Genomic DNA, 17,336 nt, shown 5'->3' with positions numbered 1-17,336 from the left:
CTACAGAGACGGCGGTGAGCGAGCAGCACACGTGTGTCTTTTATCATATCTGCCTGTTTCTTCCACTGTCATGTTCCAGCGGTTGATTTTATGAAAACAATAAAAAGCACTCTAAAACGGTCTTGTTAAAATGTTTTACTTTCAGCCTTCATTTTTACTACAAATGGATTTTATGCAGATTTCACTGTTTTACCCTTTATTTTCAATGCTAAACTATGAAAATCTATTATTAAAATATAACGTGTGAATAACTAATACATGTTAATAAACTAAACAGGGTAAATTGACCCATTTCAATATATATACTGCATGAAAATGATTTGTGTGAAGGTTAATAATATTTTATTATAATTATTATAATTATTTATTTCCTAATAAAGCCTTATCTAAAGTTACTTTAATTTTTTGTTTGTTTAAAAAAAAAACAAAAAAAGAGTAAAAATAATAAAAAAAATAAAACAAAAAAAAAAAATAATAGAAAAAAAAAAAAACAAAGCAATTTATTTTTATTGTGTGATTTATGGTATTTCTTATTATTATTATAGTAAATTATTCCCTTTTTAAGCTTTCTCTAAAGTTGTTTTTCTTATATCTTTTTAACCAAATTATGCAAGAAGAACGAACATATTTAAAATATTTAATATAATATGTAATGTATAAACAAAACACTAATAATCAAATAAATCAAATAATATTTATCGAATTAAAACAAATGCATTTATAATAAAAATAATCAATTCACAAATAAAAAATTAAATCATTAAATAATATTTTAGCTAATACCAAATTAAACTATTGTAGTTATTATAATAATTTATTTCCTAATAAATATTCAGCAAAAGTTACTTTTTAACTTCTTATCCTCTTCTTCTTTTTTTTTTTTACCGAAAATATATTTAAAATACATAAATTTATTTCCTAATAAATATTCAGCAAAAGTTACTTTTTATCTTCTTCTTCTTTTTTTTTTTTACCGAAAATATATTTAAAATACATATAATATATTATAAAATGTATAAACTGAATAGAAATAAAATATTTCAACATTAATCATGTGAAAATGACTTGTGTGGAGAGAATAATTTACTATAATTATTACAATTTATTCTCTAATAAAGCTGTATCTAAAGTTACTCTTTTCTTTAACAAATTATACAAAAAGAATGAGAATATATTTAACATATATAACATAAAATAATAAAGAATAAAATAAATAAAAATTATTGTGATGTGTGAAAAATGATTTGTGTGAATATATTTAATAATTTATTGTAATTATTATAATAATTTATTCTCTGATAAAGCTTTGTCTAAAGTTTCTTCTATTTGCCAAATTATGCAACAATAGTACTGTAGTATAGAAGTATATAATTATATAATATAACATATTTAGAAGTATATAATATAACGTATTTAATGTGATGGATGCGGTTGAGGAAATTACATTTCTTCATGATGGCCCGGAGGAAAAAAATGTCAGATTTCTCCAGCGTTGCATTTATGTTTCACAAGTTATTGGGACATTATTTTAATGGTTCACCATTATTAGACAAAATAAGCCAGCGAGTTTGGAAAGTTTCTTCTAAAGGAATTTAATTCCCAAAAGTCCACATAGTTGAAGAAACTCATTTCATTCCTTGGTACTGTGAAAAATAAAGCTTCCTCTGGCTCTGTGACTCCATTAGTTAGTCTGAGCGTCTCTGAGAGAGAAATAATACGGCTTACACAGGTGTTGTAAAGGTTAATGAAGTGGGCCGTTTGGCTCCTGCGTCAGCGCCGTTTTAATGCCTCTCACACACACACACACACACACACACACACGACTCTCTGACTGTCCATCCAGATGATATTATTACAGTAATATGCAGTGAACGGCTGCATCAGAAACCAGCAAACACCCCAATCTGTGTCTTAAAGCGACGTTTAAAGCGAAGTCAAGATCACAGCGCTGTAATGATGCTACAACACACACACATTAGTCTTCAGAGAGAGTCTCTAATGAAGGAGGCAGACGAGGCCTGAGACCGACTCTGGATGGAGGAAAGTGGTGAGGAAGGGCTTTTTAATCAATAGTTCAGCCAGAAATATAATGTGGTCTTGATTTAGTCACTCTCATGTCATTCCAAAACCACATCTGTCTGTCTTTAATCAGAGAAGCACTAAAGGAGACGTTTGACAGAATGTTCATGCTTCTCTTTTCTGTATCGTGAAAGCAGGAGTATGTTGCACCAATGGGTTATTGAGTCTATTAGGCCTGCAACTACTGGAGAAATATATATATATATATATATAAATTATATTATTATTATTTTTTTATTATTATTATTATTTTCAATAAGTTTAAATTAAATTTACAAATTCTTAATTGCAGAATTATGTTTATTTTTCTTTCCCTATTGAAACTGATGCTTAAAGAAACTGACATAAATTCAAAATATATTCCCTAAAAACAAGTTTCTATATATATTTATTTATTTTTTTATGTAGCAAAGTTACCCTTTATATTTAGATATTTAGTATAGAAATAGTATATATAAATAATTCATATATTCATTCATTCATTCATTGGTTAACTAGTCTATAAGGTCGACAGTACGGAGGGCCAAATAACTCAAAATTAAATAATTAAATAAATGTTGAAATATAATGTTTTATATAAATAAAGTGTTAAATACATAATGAAATATTTAGACACACAAATAAATGCAGAAATTATTGATTTATTTATTTATTTATTTACATATTTATTTATTAATTTATGTATTTATTTATTAATTCATTCTTTTATTTGTTTGTTCAGTTGTTTGTGTATTTATTTACTCATTTATTTCCTTTCATTTTCAGGGTTACGGTTGTGGGCACATCACTCAGTGGGCGGCGTCACCTTTCAAACTCAATTTCTTTGGTCTTTCTAATTTAGACGCCTTTTTCTTGTTTTGCGCATCATGAGCTATGACTGAGGATGGTACAGTAAAAGATCTGTTGTTATCTCTTGCAGATGAAGTTGTCAATCAAAAAGAAAACAACCACGGGAGATGTTGGCTGCAGGAGTAAACAGAGCGTAAGCAGGGCACCCTCAGAGTTTTCACACCACATGCAGAGGCGGCGCGGCAGTACTGTTCTTGATCAAAACTGACACACTGGCAGTACGACGTCTTGAATCTTCAGATCAAAACTGACTACCTAAACATGAAAAATAACACATTTTCGAGTAATAAATACATTCATGTATCACAGTCACCATATTGGAAACCTAATGGCCTAATCATGGCCTAATGGTTAGAGAGTTTGTCTCCTAACACTAAGGTTGTGGGTTCGAGTCTCGGGCCGGCAACACCACGACTGAGGAGTCCTTGAGCAAGGCACTGAACCCCCAACTGCTCCACATACATATATAAATGAAGACGTGAATGAATGAATAAATAAATATTTATATATTTATTTCGCCATTTATGCATTACTTTACGAATATAATAATATTAATATCAATATCAATATATATATTTCAAGATTTATTTAATTATAAAAATTTAATTAATATTAACCTTCACATTAAAGAACACACTAAAAAACCAAAAAATAATAATAATAAATAATAAATAATTATGAAAAAAATATTTAAAAGCTAATAAATAATAATTATAATAATATTTTGTCATATTGTCCACCAAAACATGCCACATAAAACATGTTTTCTGAGAATGTATCTTTAATTAAGTTTATTTTTCTTCCCCATCGCTATTTATTTATTTTTTGTTTGCTTGTTTGTTTTTCCATCATATTTCCAAATAAAATCTTCCAAATTAACTTTACAACATTATGTAAGATAAAGGATATTAAACTGATATTTACTGTTTAGATTTATATTTAAAACTATCTGCAAATTGGGTAGAAAAGGAAAATAAAAATAAATGAATTTTAATAGATATTTAGAATATTAAAAAAGTAACTTAATATAGGTGGGCAGATTATTGTATTAGCTTCGGTAAATTTTAAGGATGTGAAAAGGATTTTTTGGAAAACAAGAAAAAAAAATTGCAGCTTTGAACTTACCATAAACATCAAAAAACAAAGCAAAAAAAAAACCAAAAATTCAACAAACAACAAACAGCAAAGAGCTCTGACCCTGCACAGCATATTAAGTTATTTACTACAGACAAACACTAGAGGACTAATCAAAATGAGCAGTCATGCAAACCCCAGTTCACAGTGACCTTGTCTGTCAAGCTTCAAAACCAACAAAACACACCAGAAAAGTAGTCCACATGACAACTATACAAAATAAATTAACTATACTATATAAAAAATCTCCCAACAACACATTTTATCTGGAAATATCAGTCTGTCCCTTATGCAAAGCTTCCGTTAACACTTGATATAATATTGCACAGTACATATGGAACACTTTTTTTGATGTTTAATGTTGTTTTTGGAGCATAGCATGCTTGTATTTTATGGAAACACACAAGGTGCATATTCTGCAAAATGTGTTCCACAGAAGAAAGCCACAGGGTTTGGAGTAAATGGTGAGAGGTTTCATTATTTGCTGAACTATTGCTTTTGACAGGATCCAGTCCAGATGAAGTGTGCGAGGGGAAGACACCAGGAAGGGATGAGGTGAGGAGGACGAGGGAGTTTGTCTATGAGACTGATCACACAGCATGTGTTGTAATGCTCATCTCTGATCTCAGATCAGCTGCTCTTACGCTCTGCAGCAGCGCTTCTCGATAATAATAACATGCAGCCAACCACAAAATAATAAAAAACAGAAAAACAAATAAACAAAAAAAACAAGCTGAAAAATATACATGCAGCTAACCACATCATCATGCAGGACAGGATGATAAATAGCCAAATAAACAGACCTGACAACTTTAAAAAGGGAAAAACACTTCCCATACTGTATATTTGTTGTTGTTAATCTCAAAGGCTGTATGCATTGCTACTGCATTATTACCATTTAAAATAGATGTTTTCTACTGTAATATATTTAAAATGTAAATTATTCCTGTGATGCAAAGCTAAATAACTATTATTATTATTATCATTATTATTATTAAATTATTTTTATAATTATTTTGATTAATAGAACGTTCAAAACAGCATTTAAAACAATTTTTCTATTTTTTTTATTTTTTATTTTTGTTAAATTACTTTTTAAAAATAAATTTAATGCAAATAAAAGTATCAATTTCTTATAGATTAAATAAATATTTTATTTAAATTAAAATCTTAAAAAAAATAAATAAATCTCCTGACCCCAAACTAATTAATGATAGCATGTTTACACTAAAATTCAATGTATTTTGATGCAACATAAACTGCTATTTAGAAGCTGGTCAAATTAGATGCCAATATGTACAAGGAGCATGAAACTATCAAAATTCAAGAGACTGTCAGAAAACAAAATGGTCAGTTTTCCTATTCAGCCTGCCAGTTACTGTTTTGGAATAGTTTTATGTCTGTGCAGTTCATGGTGATATTAAAAAAATAAACAATGTTTTAGCACCTCACAACAAACACAAAATCTGAACTCGATTAACAAAAAAAAATTCACAATCACACGTGTAAGCAACAGCAGTTGAGAAACACAGAATCAGAACAAATGCAAAACTACCTGAGATCTACACAATCACACGTGTGTATTCGTGTGTGTGTGTGTGTGTGTGTGTGTGTGTGTGTGTGTGTGTGTGTTTGTGTGTGTGTGGGTGTGTGTGTGTGGTGGTGTTGTGTGTGTTGTGTGTGACTGTGTTTGATGTGTGTTGTGTGTGTGTGTTGTGTGTGTTGTGTCCCGTGATGTGTGGTGTGTGGTGGTGTGTTAGTGTGTGTAGTGTGTGTGTTACAGCACCTATCATCGTAACGATGTCATTTAAAATGCTGACAGCTCATTGGCCGGGTTATTGATTGGGCTTCACTGGATGTTTTAAATGGGAATTAGATTATGAATATCATTACTGTTAAAGTGCTAACGGGGCTCTGCGAGCACTTATCCGATACACTGATGCTGGAAGATCTAATTAGCTGGCAGATGAAAAAGGATGCATAATATTTATAGCCGCAAACAGACAAACTGGACGCGTGTGTGAAAAAAAATATATATATATAAAAGTTTTGTAATAAATTCAGGATGATACATGAATGTGTTTCCGTCTTCGTCTCTGATATTATCGCATAGTCAGCAATGCTGCATATCTGTGAGTTTGTTGTGCAATTTTAATGCAATTATGCTTAATAAATTTTAATTATTTTATGATTTTATTAACAGAAACAAAAAAAGTGTTTGATTTTACTCTGCTTGTAAACACTTTTACTGCTGTTTTTGCATCAACACCAGAGAAAAACAGGATTATTAAAAACCCTTTTGTTGTTGTTGTTTTTCTTGTTGTTTTTCTAAATGGACATAATTGTATCTTTTTTATATCGATAAAGTATAAATAATAATAATAATAATAATAATAATAATAATAATAATAATAATAATAATAATAATAAACAATATTTTGCCAGTGCATGCTTTTTGTGAATGAATGAATGAATTGGTTCATTTAAATCACTTTCAAATGATTCCACAAACAAGTCATTTCTCAATAGTTTGATTAATTACTATTACTGTCATTTCAAGTGTTAGCTCATTTGCATGTTTTCACGTTTGATGCTGTCTGCCTAATAAAGTTTGTATGTGTGTGTGTGTGTGTGTGTGTGTGTGTGTGTGTGTGTGTGTGTGTGTGTGTGTGTGTCTGATAAATGTGGGTTTGAATTTTTAAACGATGTAAATGTGTATACTTATATATATAAATATAAACTGCATTATAATTGCATTAAAATGCAATTATAAAATGCAATAAAATACATTGCCCATTAAATTGCTTAAATACCCCATAAAAGCAAATTCAGTTATTTATTTATTTGTTTGAGTGTGTGTGTGTGTGTGTGTGTGTGAGTGAGAGAGAGAGAGAGAGAGACTTTTGTTTGTGAAGTTTAATGCTTTTCAGTCTGTCTCTGCTTTGAAGTAATCTATAATTAAACAACAACAACAATAATACAACAGATAATAATAATAATAATAATAATAAGTCTATCATATGCATGCTACATAAACAATATTTATTTCACTATAATATGCATGTATAATATATATTTATTTATATATATATATATATATATATATTAATAAATGAAGTAACATACAATAAAAAAAACCATATTAAATTAAATATACCTTTAAAATGTATAGTTTTCTCTTCTGGAAAATCATATCACATTGTACTCATCTTCATCCAATAAATAAACTTTTTTTTTTTTTTTAATGAAAATGTCACATGAGTGCTCTCTCCCTCTCTCTCTCTCGCTCTATGTGTGTGTGTGTGTGTGTGTGTGTGTGTGTGTGTTTGTGTGTGTGTGTGTGTGTGTTTGTGTGTGTGTGTGTGTGTGTGTGTGTGTGTGTGTGTTTTGAGCAGCACAAAGAGAAGAGCATTATAACACACATGAACTGAAATGAAGCTGGAAACTATGAGAAGACATGAGCCCACCACAACACCATCTCTGCCACATACATAACATTTCCTCTGATCAAATATAATATTAACAAACACACAGACCTCAACACTGAACGGTGTGCTTAAATATCACAAAGCCAGTGTTAAGAATAATCTTTTAGGCATGAATAAATAAAAACAAATTAAAAAAATGATGGTTTACTTGAGAAAATGTTAAACATGTTGGCAGAAAGCCGACACAGAGACACTTTACGGGGTGAAAGAAACACGTCTTTACCTTTCTGTTCCACCTCTATTTTAGGCATGGAGGAAAAAAACAGAGACAGAGAGAGAAAATCAGAGCAAGATTCAACATTTTCTTCTTCTCCAGAACAACCTGAGGAACAACAAGCATCTGCTTTGTGTCACAATGAAGTCTGTAAACAATGATTGTTTGGTCCAAACCAACAGTGTTTACTCAAACTCAAGCGAGCGGATGCACAAAATGAGTTTAGGACAGAAAAACGTACACACTGTGCACCCGAACTTAATACGAGATATACAACATGTTTGTGTAGCAGCAAAACTTCCAGCAGAGACCTGTGGAGAATCAGAGAAAACAAACTATAGAGATTGTGTGTGTGTGTGTGTGTGTGTGTGTGTGTGTGTGTGTGTGTGTGTGTGTGTGTGTGTGTGTGTGTTTGTGTGTACAGGTGCATCTCAGTAAATTAGAATGTTGTGGAAAAGTTCATTTATTTCAGAAATTTAACACAAATTGTGAAACTTGTGTATTAAATAAATTCAGTGCACACAGACTGAAGTAGTTTAAGTCTTTGGTTCTTTTAATTGTGATGATTTTGGCTCACATTTAACTAAAATACACAAGTTTCACAATTTGAGTTGAATTACTGAAATACATTAATTTTTCCACAACATTCTAATTTATTGAGATGCACCTGTGTATGCCGTGTTGTGAGGGCGTGAGGAGTGTGTGATGTGTGTGTGAGTGGTGAGTGAGTGAGTTGTGTGTGTGTGTGTGTGTGTGTGTGTGTGTGTGTGTGTGTGTGTGTGTGTTGTGTGTTGTGTGTGTGTGGTGTAGTGAGTGAGTGTGTGTGTGTGTGTGGGTGTGTGTGTGTGTGTGTGTGTGTGTGTGTGTGTGTGTGTGTGTGTGTGTGTGTGTGTGTGTGTGAGAAAGAAATAGAACTAGTTGAAGCAGTAAATGATTAAGACAGCTGTGAGATATAAAAGAGAATTTAGCAATGACAGACATTAAATCAAACAGCAAGACACACAAAGACATGTCACATTTATCACTTAAATCTGTTCATGAAAAACATTCATACAATAATTTGTTAGCATGTGTGTGTGTGAGGCGCATTTACATAAGTACATTTTGAGGACAAACAATAGCTTAGAAGTGAGCTAGACCTTTAAAAAAACTCACTTTGGGTATTAATAAAATAAAATAAAATAAAATAAAATAAAATAAAATAAAATAAAATAAAATAAAATAAAATATTACTACTAAAATACTAGTTCAACACACACACATGCATTTCAAAAGTCTGCGGTCAGTTAGATTATGTTATGTTTATGATTATTTATTTATACTTTTTAATTAATACTTTTATTTATCAAGGATGCATTAAATATATAAGTTACAAAAGATTTCTGGTTAAAATTAATGCAGTTCTTTTGAACTTTGTATTCATCTGTGAACCCTGAAAAAATAAAATGTATCACAGTTTCCAAAAAAAAAAATATTCAGCAGCACAACAGTTTTCAACACTGATAATAATCAGAAATGTTTCTTGAGGAGCAAATCAGCATATTAGAATGATTTCTGAAGGATCACGTGACACTGAAGACTGGAGGAATGATGCTGAAAATTCAGCTGCGCATCACAGAAAACATTTTTAACAGATATTCACATAGAAAACAGTTTCTTTGGGACGGGCAACTGGCAGCCACAGTATCTTTTAGTACAGCCTGCTGGATCATAATAGACTCGGATGATCCATTTTAAAACGTTTTAAAAGTAAACCACAGAAAGATTAGATGCATCCCAAATCACATACTTATGCACTATTCTATGCCTCTGTTCATTTGATTGTTGCAAATTTACAGACAATGCACTTGAGATGTAATATTGCTTGTCAACTGACAACAAAGTTTCCTATTTTAATTAGCATAACTACAGTTTTATAGTTAAAATCTTTAAAAAACAAATAACATTACTTATGATCTACTTTTGATTTACTACATTAAAAAGGGAACTGAGTAAGACGGTGTAAAAGGTATCACTTAACATTATGGAGAGAACTTTGAAACAGTAGTGTGTGTTACACACACACACACACACACACACACACACACACACCACACCCACACACACCAACACACACACACACACACACACAAACATACACACACATACACACACACACACACACTAAATGTGCAAGTCTGCATGAACTCTTTGGCTCTGTAATCTTTTATTTTGATAAAACAGGATTACGCAGATTAACAGGCAGAGCTAGAGAGCATATAACATCTCTACAAAACCTTATGAGCTGCACATTTCAAATAAATGACTCTTTCAGCCATCTTGGGTTTATTGACTAAACATTACGCAATGCATTCTGGGATTGCCATTCCCACCAGTATGATCACTGGCAGCTCTCCAGAGCTACTGTTTCTGATTGGTTCACATTGGCGAAGTGGGCGGAGCTTATTGACATGAGGGGTCAGAAGAGCCCTAGAACTCAAAGATCACCAAAGTGAGGACCAGCAGGTTGCCATGGACACCACTCTGCTGCCATAGATACCAACTGGGTTTCAAGTCCGTTTCTACACACACACACACACACACACACTTGCGCGCGCATCTCAAATCAGCGTGTAGCAAAGCTATTAGCGATTCAAGGAGTGAAGATGAAGGAGGTTATTATCAGGTGTGTGTGTGTGTGTGTGTGTGTGTGTGTGTGTGTGTGTGTGTGTGTGTGTGTGTGTGTGTCTGTATCTCAGCAGCGCAGATCAGAATCAAATGAAAACTACTGGGATTCAACATGAAATGATATGTTAGATGAGGCTCCGCCCACAAACTGTGATGTCATACATACAAAAAGTGTTGCTTTGTAAAAAAAAAAAAAAAAAAAAATACACTTAAAAAAAATTAAGGTAATTTGTACTTTTAGTAATGTATTTGTGTATTTATTTTGGATATTATGTGTGTTTGTATGTATTTGTGGTTTCTTTTCTTCTCGATGTCTGGCATGTCTTCAATACCTTTCCTTTCTGAATAACTTACTGTATGTATGTTATGACTAAATTGTAAAAAGCATACTTCAGCATACTTTATAAAGAATAATTATTACTGAAATAATATTCTTTAATAGAAAATACACACAAATGTGAAGTGAATACAAGGTTTCCAAACACTTCACTGAATGTTAATTACAATTAAGTGAAATTGTATTACAGTTTAAGTTTATATCAAATGTAATTAGCTGAACTTTGGAGTGTTTTTTTTTTTTTTTACTATATTCAGTATATCATAATTACATCATTGGTGGAAATCTCAAGAAAATTCACGTTTAAATAAAAACGAAAATATACCTTTTGTATTATTATTAGTAGCAGTATTAGTATTATTATTAGCATTAAGACAGTATCTACATGACAATTTACATTTCCCATCAAGTAAAAAATGCATTTATTACACATTATTATTATTATTATTATTAAGATAATTTTAATATAAAATAATACATTACTAGTAGTAATAATTAATAATTAATAATAATACTTTACTAGAATCAATAATACAATTATTATTATTATTATTAATAATAATAATAATAATAATAATAATAATAATAATAATATATTTATATAATAACTTATTTATATAATAATTTAAAAACTTAAATATAACTTGTTGCATATATTTGCAATTACATTATTATTAGTTAATGTGTGTTAAAAGTTAAAATTATATATTTTTTACTACTATTTTTAGCATTTATACTAAACTAAATTATAGAATTTTAATATATTAATTATCAAATCGCAATTCAGTACATTTAAAATATATTTAATATTGAATAACACAATACATTTGATAATGACAATCAAGTACATTACATTTGCTTTAGTATGTGCTTCAAAATAGGTAAAAAAAAAACTTTTTTATTTCATTCATCTTATATAATCTGCAAACAGTTTTTTTTTTTTTAAGACTCTTAAGTTTTGAAGTACACTACAAGTGTACATTCACTAAAATTAGTGCACTTATTTTTTCCACAAGGTGTGTGACTGACAGTGATATTTTGAGTAATGCTTTACTTTAGCATATTAAGAGCTGAATTATTCAGGGCTCAAACAGACTCTAGATTCCAAATATACTGCTTCACTATGAAACATATCATATTCTGAAAATAAAACGTGAATGGCATTTCACACTGATTTTGAGTCAGTGCTTAACGGCTGATTAGAGAAGTGTTTCGTCTCCTGATTACAGTGAAACGCTTCGTTAAGAGCGAGAAAACAGACACATTAACAGCCGTTTGCTGCTTGTCAGATAAAGTCCAGCAGCAGCCTTAAACTCGTATTAAAGCGCTTGTGCTGGTTGACCTCTGAGGAGCCGCAGCCGCTGAATTATGAATGAATGGAAATGTGTGTGTAGCTGATAAGAGTAAACATATTAAAGCATGTCAACACTGCTGATTTAATAACTACAGGCTGCAGGTGTTTCTCCCTCTCTCTCTCTCTCTCTCTCTCTCACACACACACACACACACACACACGTCAGAGTGAACCCAGCACTTTTCCTCAAGTGTCCAGGTGTCTTCCAGCTACATCACTTTAAACATGTCAGTGCATCAATCAGCGAGAAACCGCGTTACAACTAGCGTGTCAATACCTGGCAATCATATCTGACTCACCGAGAGCAAAAGACAGAGAGGTCACGACAGCTGTCTACAACATGACGGGGAGACAGAAATAAAGTCAAAACCAAGAAATACGTCATTATATATTGTTTAAAGTGAATAAAGACTTTATTTAAAATAAAATATTTATTTATTTAGTCAGTTAGTTATTTAGTTATTTATATTAATTAACAGAATAGCAATTGTTCTTCTTCTTCTTTATAAATTAACAGAACAGTAATGTAAAATGAGGAAATCAAACACTTAATTGCTTGTAAATTAAATTTAAATGAAAATGGTTTATTGTTTAAATTTATATTAAACAAAATAAACTGAACTATAGAGTGATTTTTTCAGCATTTTTTTTTTTTCCTGGTACATCTTTATATGTTATTTCAGAATAACATTGTTGGTGAAAATCACAATAAAATATACCTGTTTAAATAAAAACTAAAAAAAAAAAACTATTTAACAACAACAACAATAATAATAATAATAATAATAATAATAATAATAATAATAATAATAATAATAATAATAATAATAATAATGTCTGCTTTAAAGCATTATATTCATGGCAATTAAGCACATTTCTTCCCAAGTAAAAAAATAAATAAAATAAATAATAATAATTATTATTATTATTATAAAAATGTATTTATTACACAACAACAACCATAGTAGTAGTAATAATAATAATTATTATTATTATTGTTGTTGTTGTTACTGTAATGCAGAAAAACAATATATTTTAATTGAAAGTGAAGTGATGTGTGCTGATTTAAAGAAAAAAAAAGTATTTAAATATTTGAGGCAAATTGTAATAAAATGGACAGGCATCAAGAAATAAAAAATAAAATAAAAAAAAAATTAAAAAAAATCTTAAAAGCAAAACTTTTGATCAGATTGTGTTATATGGAGTGCTTTTTCACTCTTTTGTTCCTGATTTTTCATTCTTGTGACTCAAATGAAAGAACTTGACGCTGACGACAACACGGTCATGGTTTTATTTCCACCCACACAAACTGAAAATGTACCTTGGATGGCTGTGTACATCGCTTCAGATGAAGCATCCACCTAACGCAGAATGTCATTTGTGCTGTACTCTTATTTTGGTCTGAAACATGACCCAGACGTTTGGTGAGATTCACCCGTCTCAGACACACGAGGCCTGACTGCACTTAAAAACCTCCAAATGAATGGCTGTGGTGCCGGCGGTGATTGTGTTTGATTGCTGCAGCGCGTCTGGAGGGTTTGTGAGTGCGCGTGTTAAAGGGAAATTAAGTGCTTTGGGACTGTGATTTCCACCGAACCGCAGGATCAACAATTAACGCTTGACACCGGCTCTTTACAAAGTCAAACACACAAACATGACCTATAGAGAACGACAGCAGCGTCGAGACCTGGAGCGACGAGAACGCAAACGTTAGTGTTAGCAGGAACGCTAATAAAAAATTATTAGAGTTTAAATGTATGTGAAAAGCAATTAGAGTGATGTTTGACTACTTCTATTGCATTACTTCCATTGTCTATTGAAATATGGTTAAAGTACTGCCGCATGTACTGACAAGCATTTATGATAAACCAAAATATCCTTTAACGTCATTTCTGTTGAAACTTGTATGTCATGTATTTAAAAATGTAATTAAATTAATTTTAAATGTAATATTGAACAACACACTACAGTTAAAATGATAATCAGGTGCTGTACGTGAGGTTTAGTATGTTAGTCAACATCAAAATAAGTGTAGGCCTACTTCTTTAAAACAGTTTTAAACTTCAAATTGCTTCTGGTAAAAATATGAGTCCATAATCCATAAAAACGCTTCCTCCGGTGAAAATGTCCATCTCCTGTTGTCTCTCACATTAACATCCAACCACATATTTATTTAGAGCTGTTTTGTCTTGTAAACGCTGCTTGATCTGTGCAGATTTCTCACCTGATCTAGACCACATTTTCACTGGAGGAAGTGTTAAAAACATCTTAATGATGGATTTGTTGCAGCTTTTTGCTTCACAAGACATTAACTGATGGACTGGAGTGCTGTGGATTAGTTGTGGATTATTGTGATGTTTTTATCAGCTGTTTGGACTCTCAATCTAACGGCACCCATTCAGAGCCCTGCATTTCAGCCCGAGTCTGACGGGGCCTGACTTACTTACATCCCTAGAGCCGGGCTTCGTGCCGATTTTCACGTCATAGCTCAGGCCTGTTTTAGGCTTCTCCTTCATTTTATATTTAAGACATTCATCAGCTAAGGTGATGGAAAAGATGCGCTGCGCTGGTGGAAGCAACACGAGATGGGCGCACACAGTGTTAAGCAGCAGCAGTGAGCGTGCCTTCAGAGCAGGGAAGAGTAACAGAAGAAAACTAAGGCTGTCCCCGACTAAAAAATTTTCTAGTCATTCATTTAAGCCCTTATTTGGCTGATTGCATGTTTAATTAAATTACTTAAGGATATTTAACCATATTTAGCCTTTTAATATATAGGCTAGCTAGCCTATTCCACACTAAAGCACATGCATAAAGCTTGGAATTAGTGATTTGAGGGCCCTAAGCAAATTTCAGGTATGGGGCCCCAACATAATAACTATGTGCTCTTTTACACCTAACCCTCATTTTGCTCGCTCTATCTCTCTTAGTTTTTAGTTTATTTAACCCTTCACAACTTAAGCAAATAATTAGTCAACCTGATGCTGTTCTAATGCCATATAAGGCTACCTTATTTTTTTTTAGATCACAAAAGAAGACGTAAAAAAAAAAAAAAAAAAAAACACAACAACAACCTTGCACTTGTCCATTTAATGAACTGTAACTTTCTGCAATCTTTTAACAAAAAAAAATTAAAATGTCATAAATAGGGTTAGGAATTGTTAGAAATTTTCCAGTTCCAGTTCCAATTCCGGTTCCATTAAAATCATTAAACAACTATTAAAAATAGTGGTAAGGAAAATGCACAATACTCAACTACTCAATGCTCAGTACTGTTTATTACTTACTGTCAACTTAATTTAAAGGTTGGCAATGTCAAAATTCAACATATATTACAGTATACGGATCTTCATAAGTAGGGTTGGGCATTTTTAGAAATTTATCCGATTCTGATTCCATTTAAATGAAATATTATTATGTTTTTTACTGTTTTACCTTCATTGAATGTAGTGTTGCTGGAAGGTAGTAAGTAATGTTGAGTAATGCTAGTCCATCATGTGCTTCAAAGTTGATGTTTTTTATACTATGAATAACATTTTGCTTTTCAAGCAGAAATAAGCTGGTTGGCCAAATAGTCCCTTGAGGGATAAGACACTTGCTCATTTCCCTAAATTAATGAAATACAAACTGTTATACTTATAACCATGTATACACACACTCCATAAAGCCCCTATTTTACAAATAATAATGCAGTCAGGAGATGCTGTGATGCAATGAGTGGTTTCCACATTTTTAAACATTTAAGTGCATGAAAATAAATATTTTCTATCACTTTGTTTATCACTCTTAAAATGACCTGTACACTAAATAATCTAACCCTAATACTCACATAACAATAGCAGTCTATTTATTTAGTGGTCCAAGTTAAAGTCAGTATGTATATTAATGACAATATGGGACAAATATAATGTAATTTAGTGGCGGCAGGTGCTGCACGCTGCCGGTACATTTACAGGCAGACAAAACCACATGCACAGTTATCAAAGGCGCGAGTGTGCGTACAGTCGTGGAAAACGATGTGTTCGGTAGTTAAAGACGTGATGTGTCTGTGGAGTGCACGTCATTGGAATCAATGTGCTCAGAAATTAAAGAGGCAGGGCAGCATTTCTGTTATTTGGTTTGTGACATCTGTTAAGGGAAACGCCGAATCATCAGAACACCGGGAAAAGGCTGCTCACAGCGCTTGGTCACGTGTTGCACCAGAACCCTTTTCGGAACCGAAACTTAGAAATTGCTCACAGTTCCGGTTCTTTTCAAAGAACAGAACCGGTTCCCAACCTTAGTCATAAAATCATTTTCATTTTCAAACATTAAGACAAATAAAATCATGACACGAAACACGATGCTTTCTTCTCTGAGGTTAATATATATGTTCTTAGACTAGGTCCGGTTAAGTCTGGACAGTCAAGTTAAGTCCGCCCCTGCTTGCTGCAAAGCACCGAGAAAAGTATTAATGGCTATGAGTATGAATGTGTTGGGGAAAATGGCAATATGGGATATTATAATTATTTATTACCTGACTCCGTGTCCGCTGCAAAGATGAAGCTAACAATGCTGAATCCTTCTTAGAGAATTAGTTTTCGATTTGAATTGTTTTGAAGTAGACATTTCAAGCTTTCTATAGATATATTTCTCATGTCTGTGAGGCAAGTAGCTTACAAAATGAGTTTCAGTTCATTTTTGTGACACGCTCCACAGTTAGCGGAGACCGAGACTCCAGAAAGAGCATCCTGTTTGTTTGTTTTGTTTGTAATGTTATGTTGTACACTAATGTATTGTAATTGTACATTTTACTATCTATCTATCTATCTATCTATCTATCTATCTATCTATCTATCTATCTATCTATCTATCTATCTATCTATCTATCTATCTATCTATCTATCTATCTATCTATCTACGGTATCTACCTGTAGATGAATACAGTGAAGCAGCTAAGGTGAGGCCAAAAGCACCATTTTAAGGAGGAAACAAAATTGGACACCAAATTGGTCGATTGTAGTTTTGAAGCGAGTTATTTGCATCTGAACACTGTCTCTGCTGCCGTTCTGGACACATTTCCTCTTCAGAGTGAGAAATCAGACAAACAGATGAAACATGGGACTCATTTTGCCCTCGATGATTTAATTACTGACCCCAAAGCAACCTAAATTAATAAACCCACAGGGTTTCGGTCTCTGTACATCCATAATCTGATACTGATATTTTCGGAGTCCT

The 17,336-nt window shown here is 32.0% G+C and overlaps 1 protein-coding gene across 1 annotated transcript in view; it reads right to left on the bottom strand.

Moving 5' to 3' along the window:
* Window positions 1-17,336, bottom strand: part of LOC109049531 (adhesion G protein-coupled receptor L3-like) — a 133,313-nt gene that overhangs the window by 108,766 nt on the left and 7,211 nt on the right. The window contains exon 2 of the mRNA XM_042761400.1: window positions 7,774-7,788. Coding sequence (XP_042617334.1) covers window positions 7,774-7,788 — 15 coding nt within the window. The remainder of the gene's footprint in view (window positions 1-7,773; window positions 7,789-17,336) is intronic.

This window comes from Cyprinus carpio, chromosome A7 (assembly GCF_018340385.1).
Source record: "Cyprinus carpio isolate SPL01 chromosome A7, ASM1834038v1, whole genome shotgun sequence".
In the NCBI taxonomy this organism is placed as follows: Eukaryota; Metazoa; Chordata; class Actinopteri; order Cypriniformes; family Cyprinidae; genus Cyprinus; species Cyprinus carpio.
This window is presented reverse-complemented; position numbering and strand designations above follow the sequence as displayed.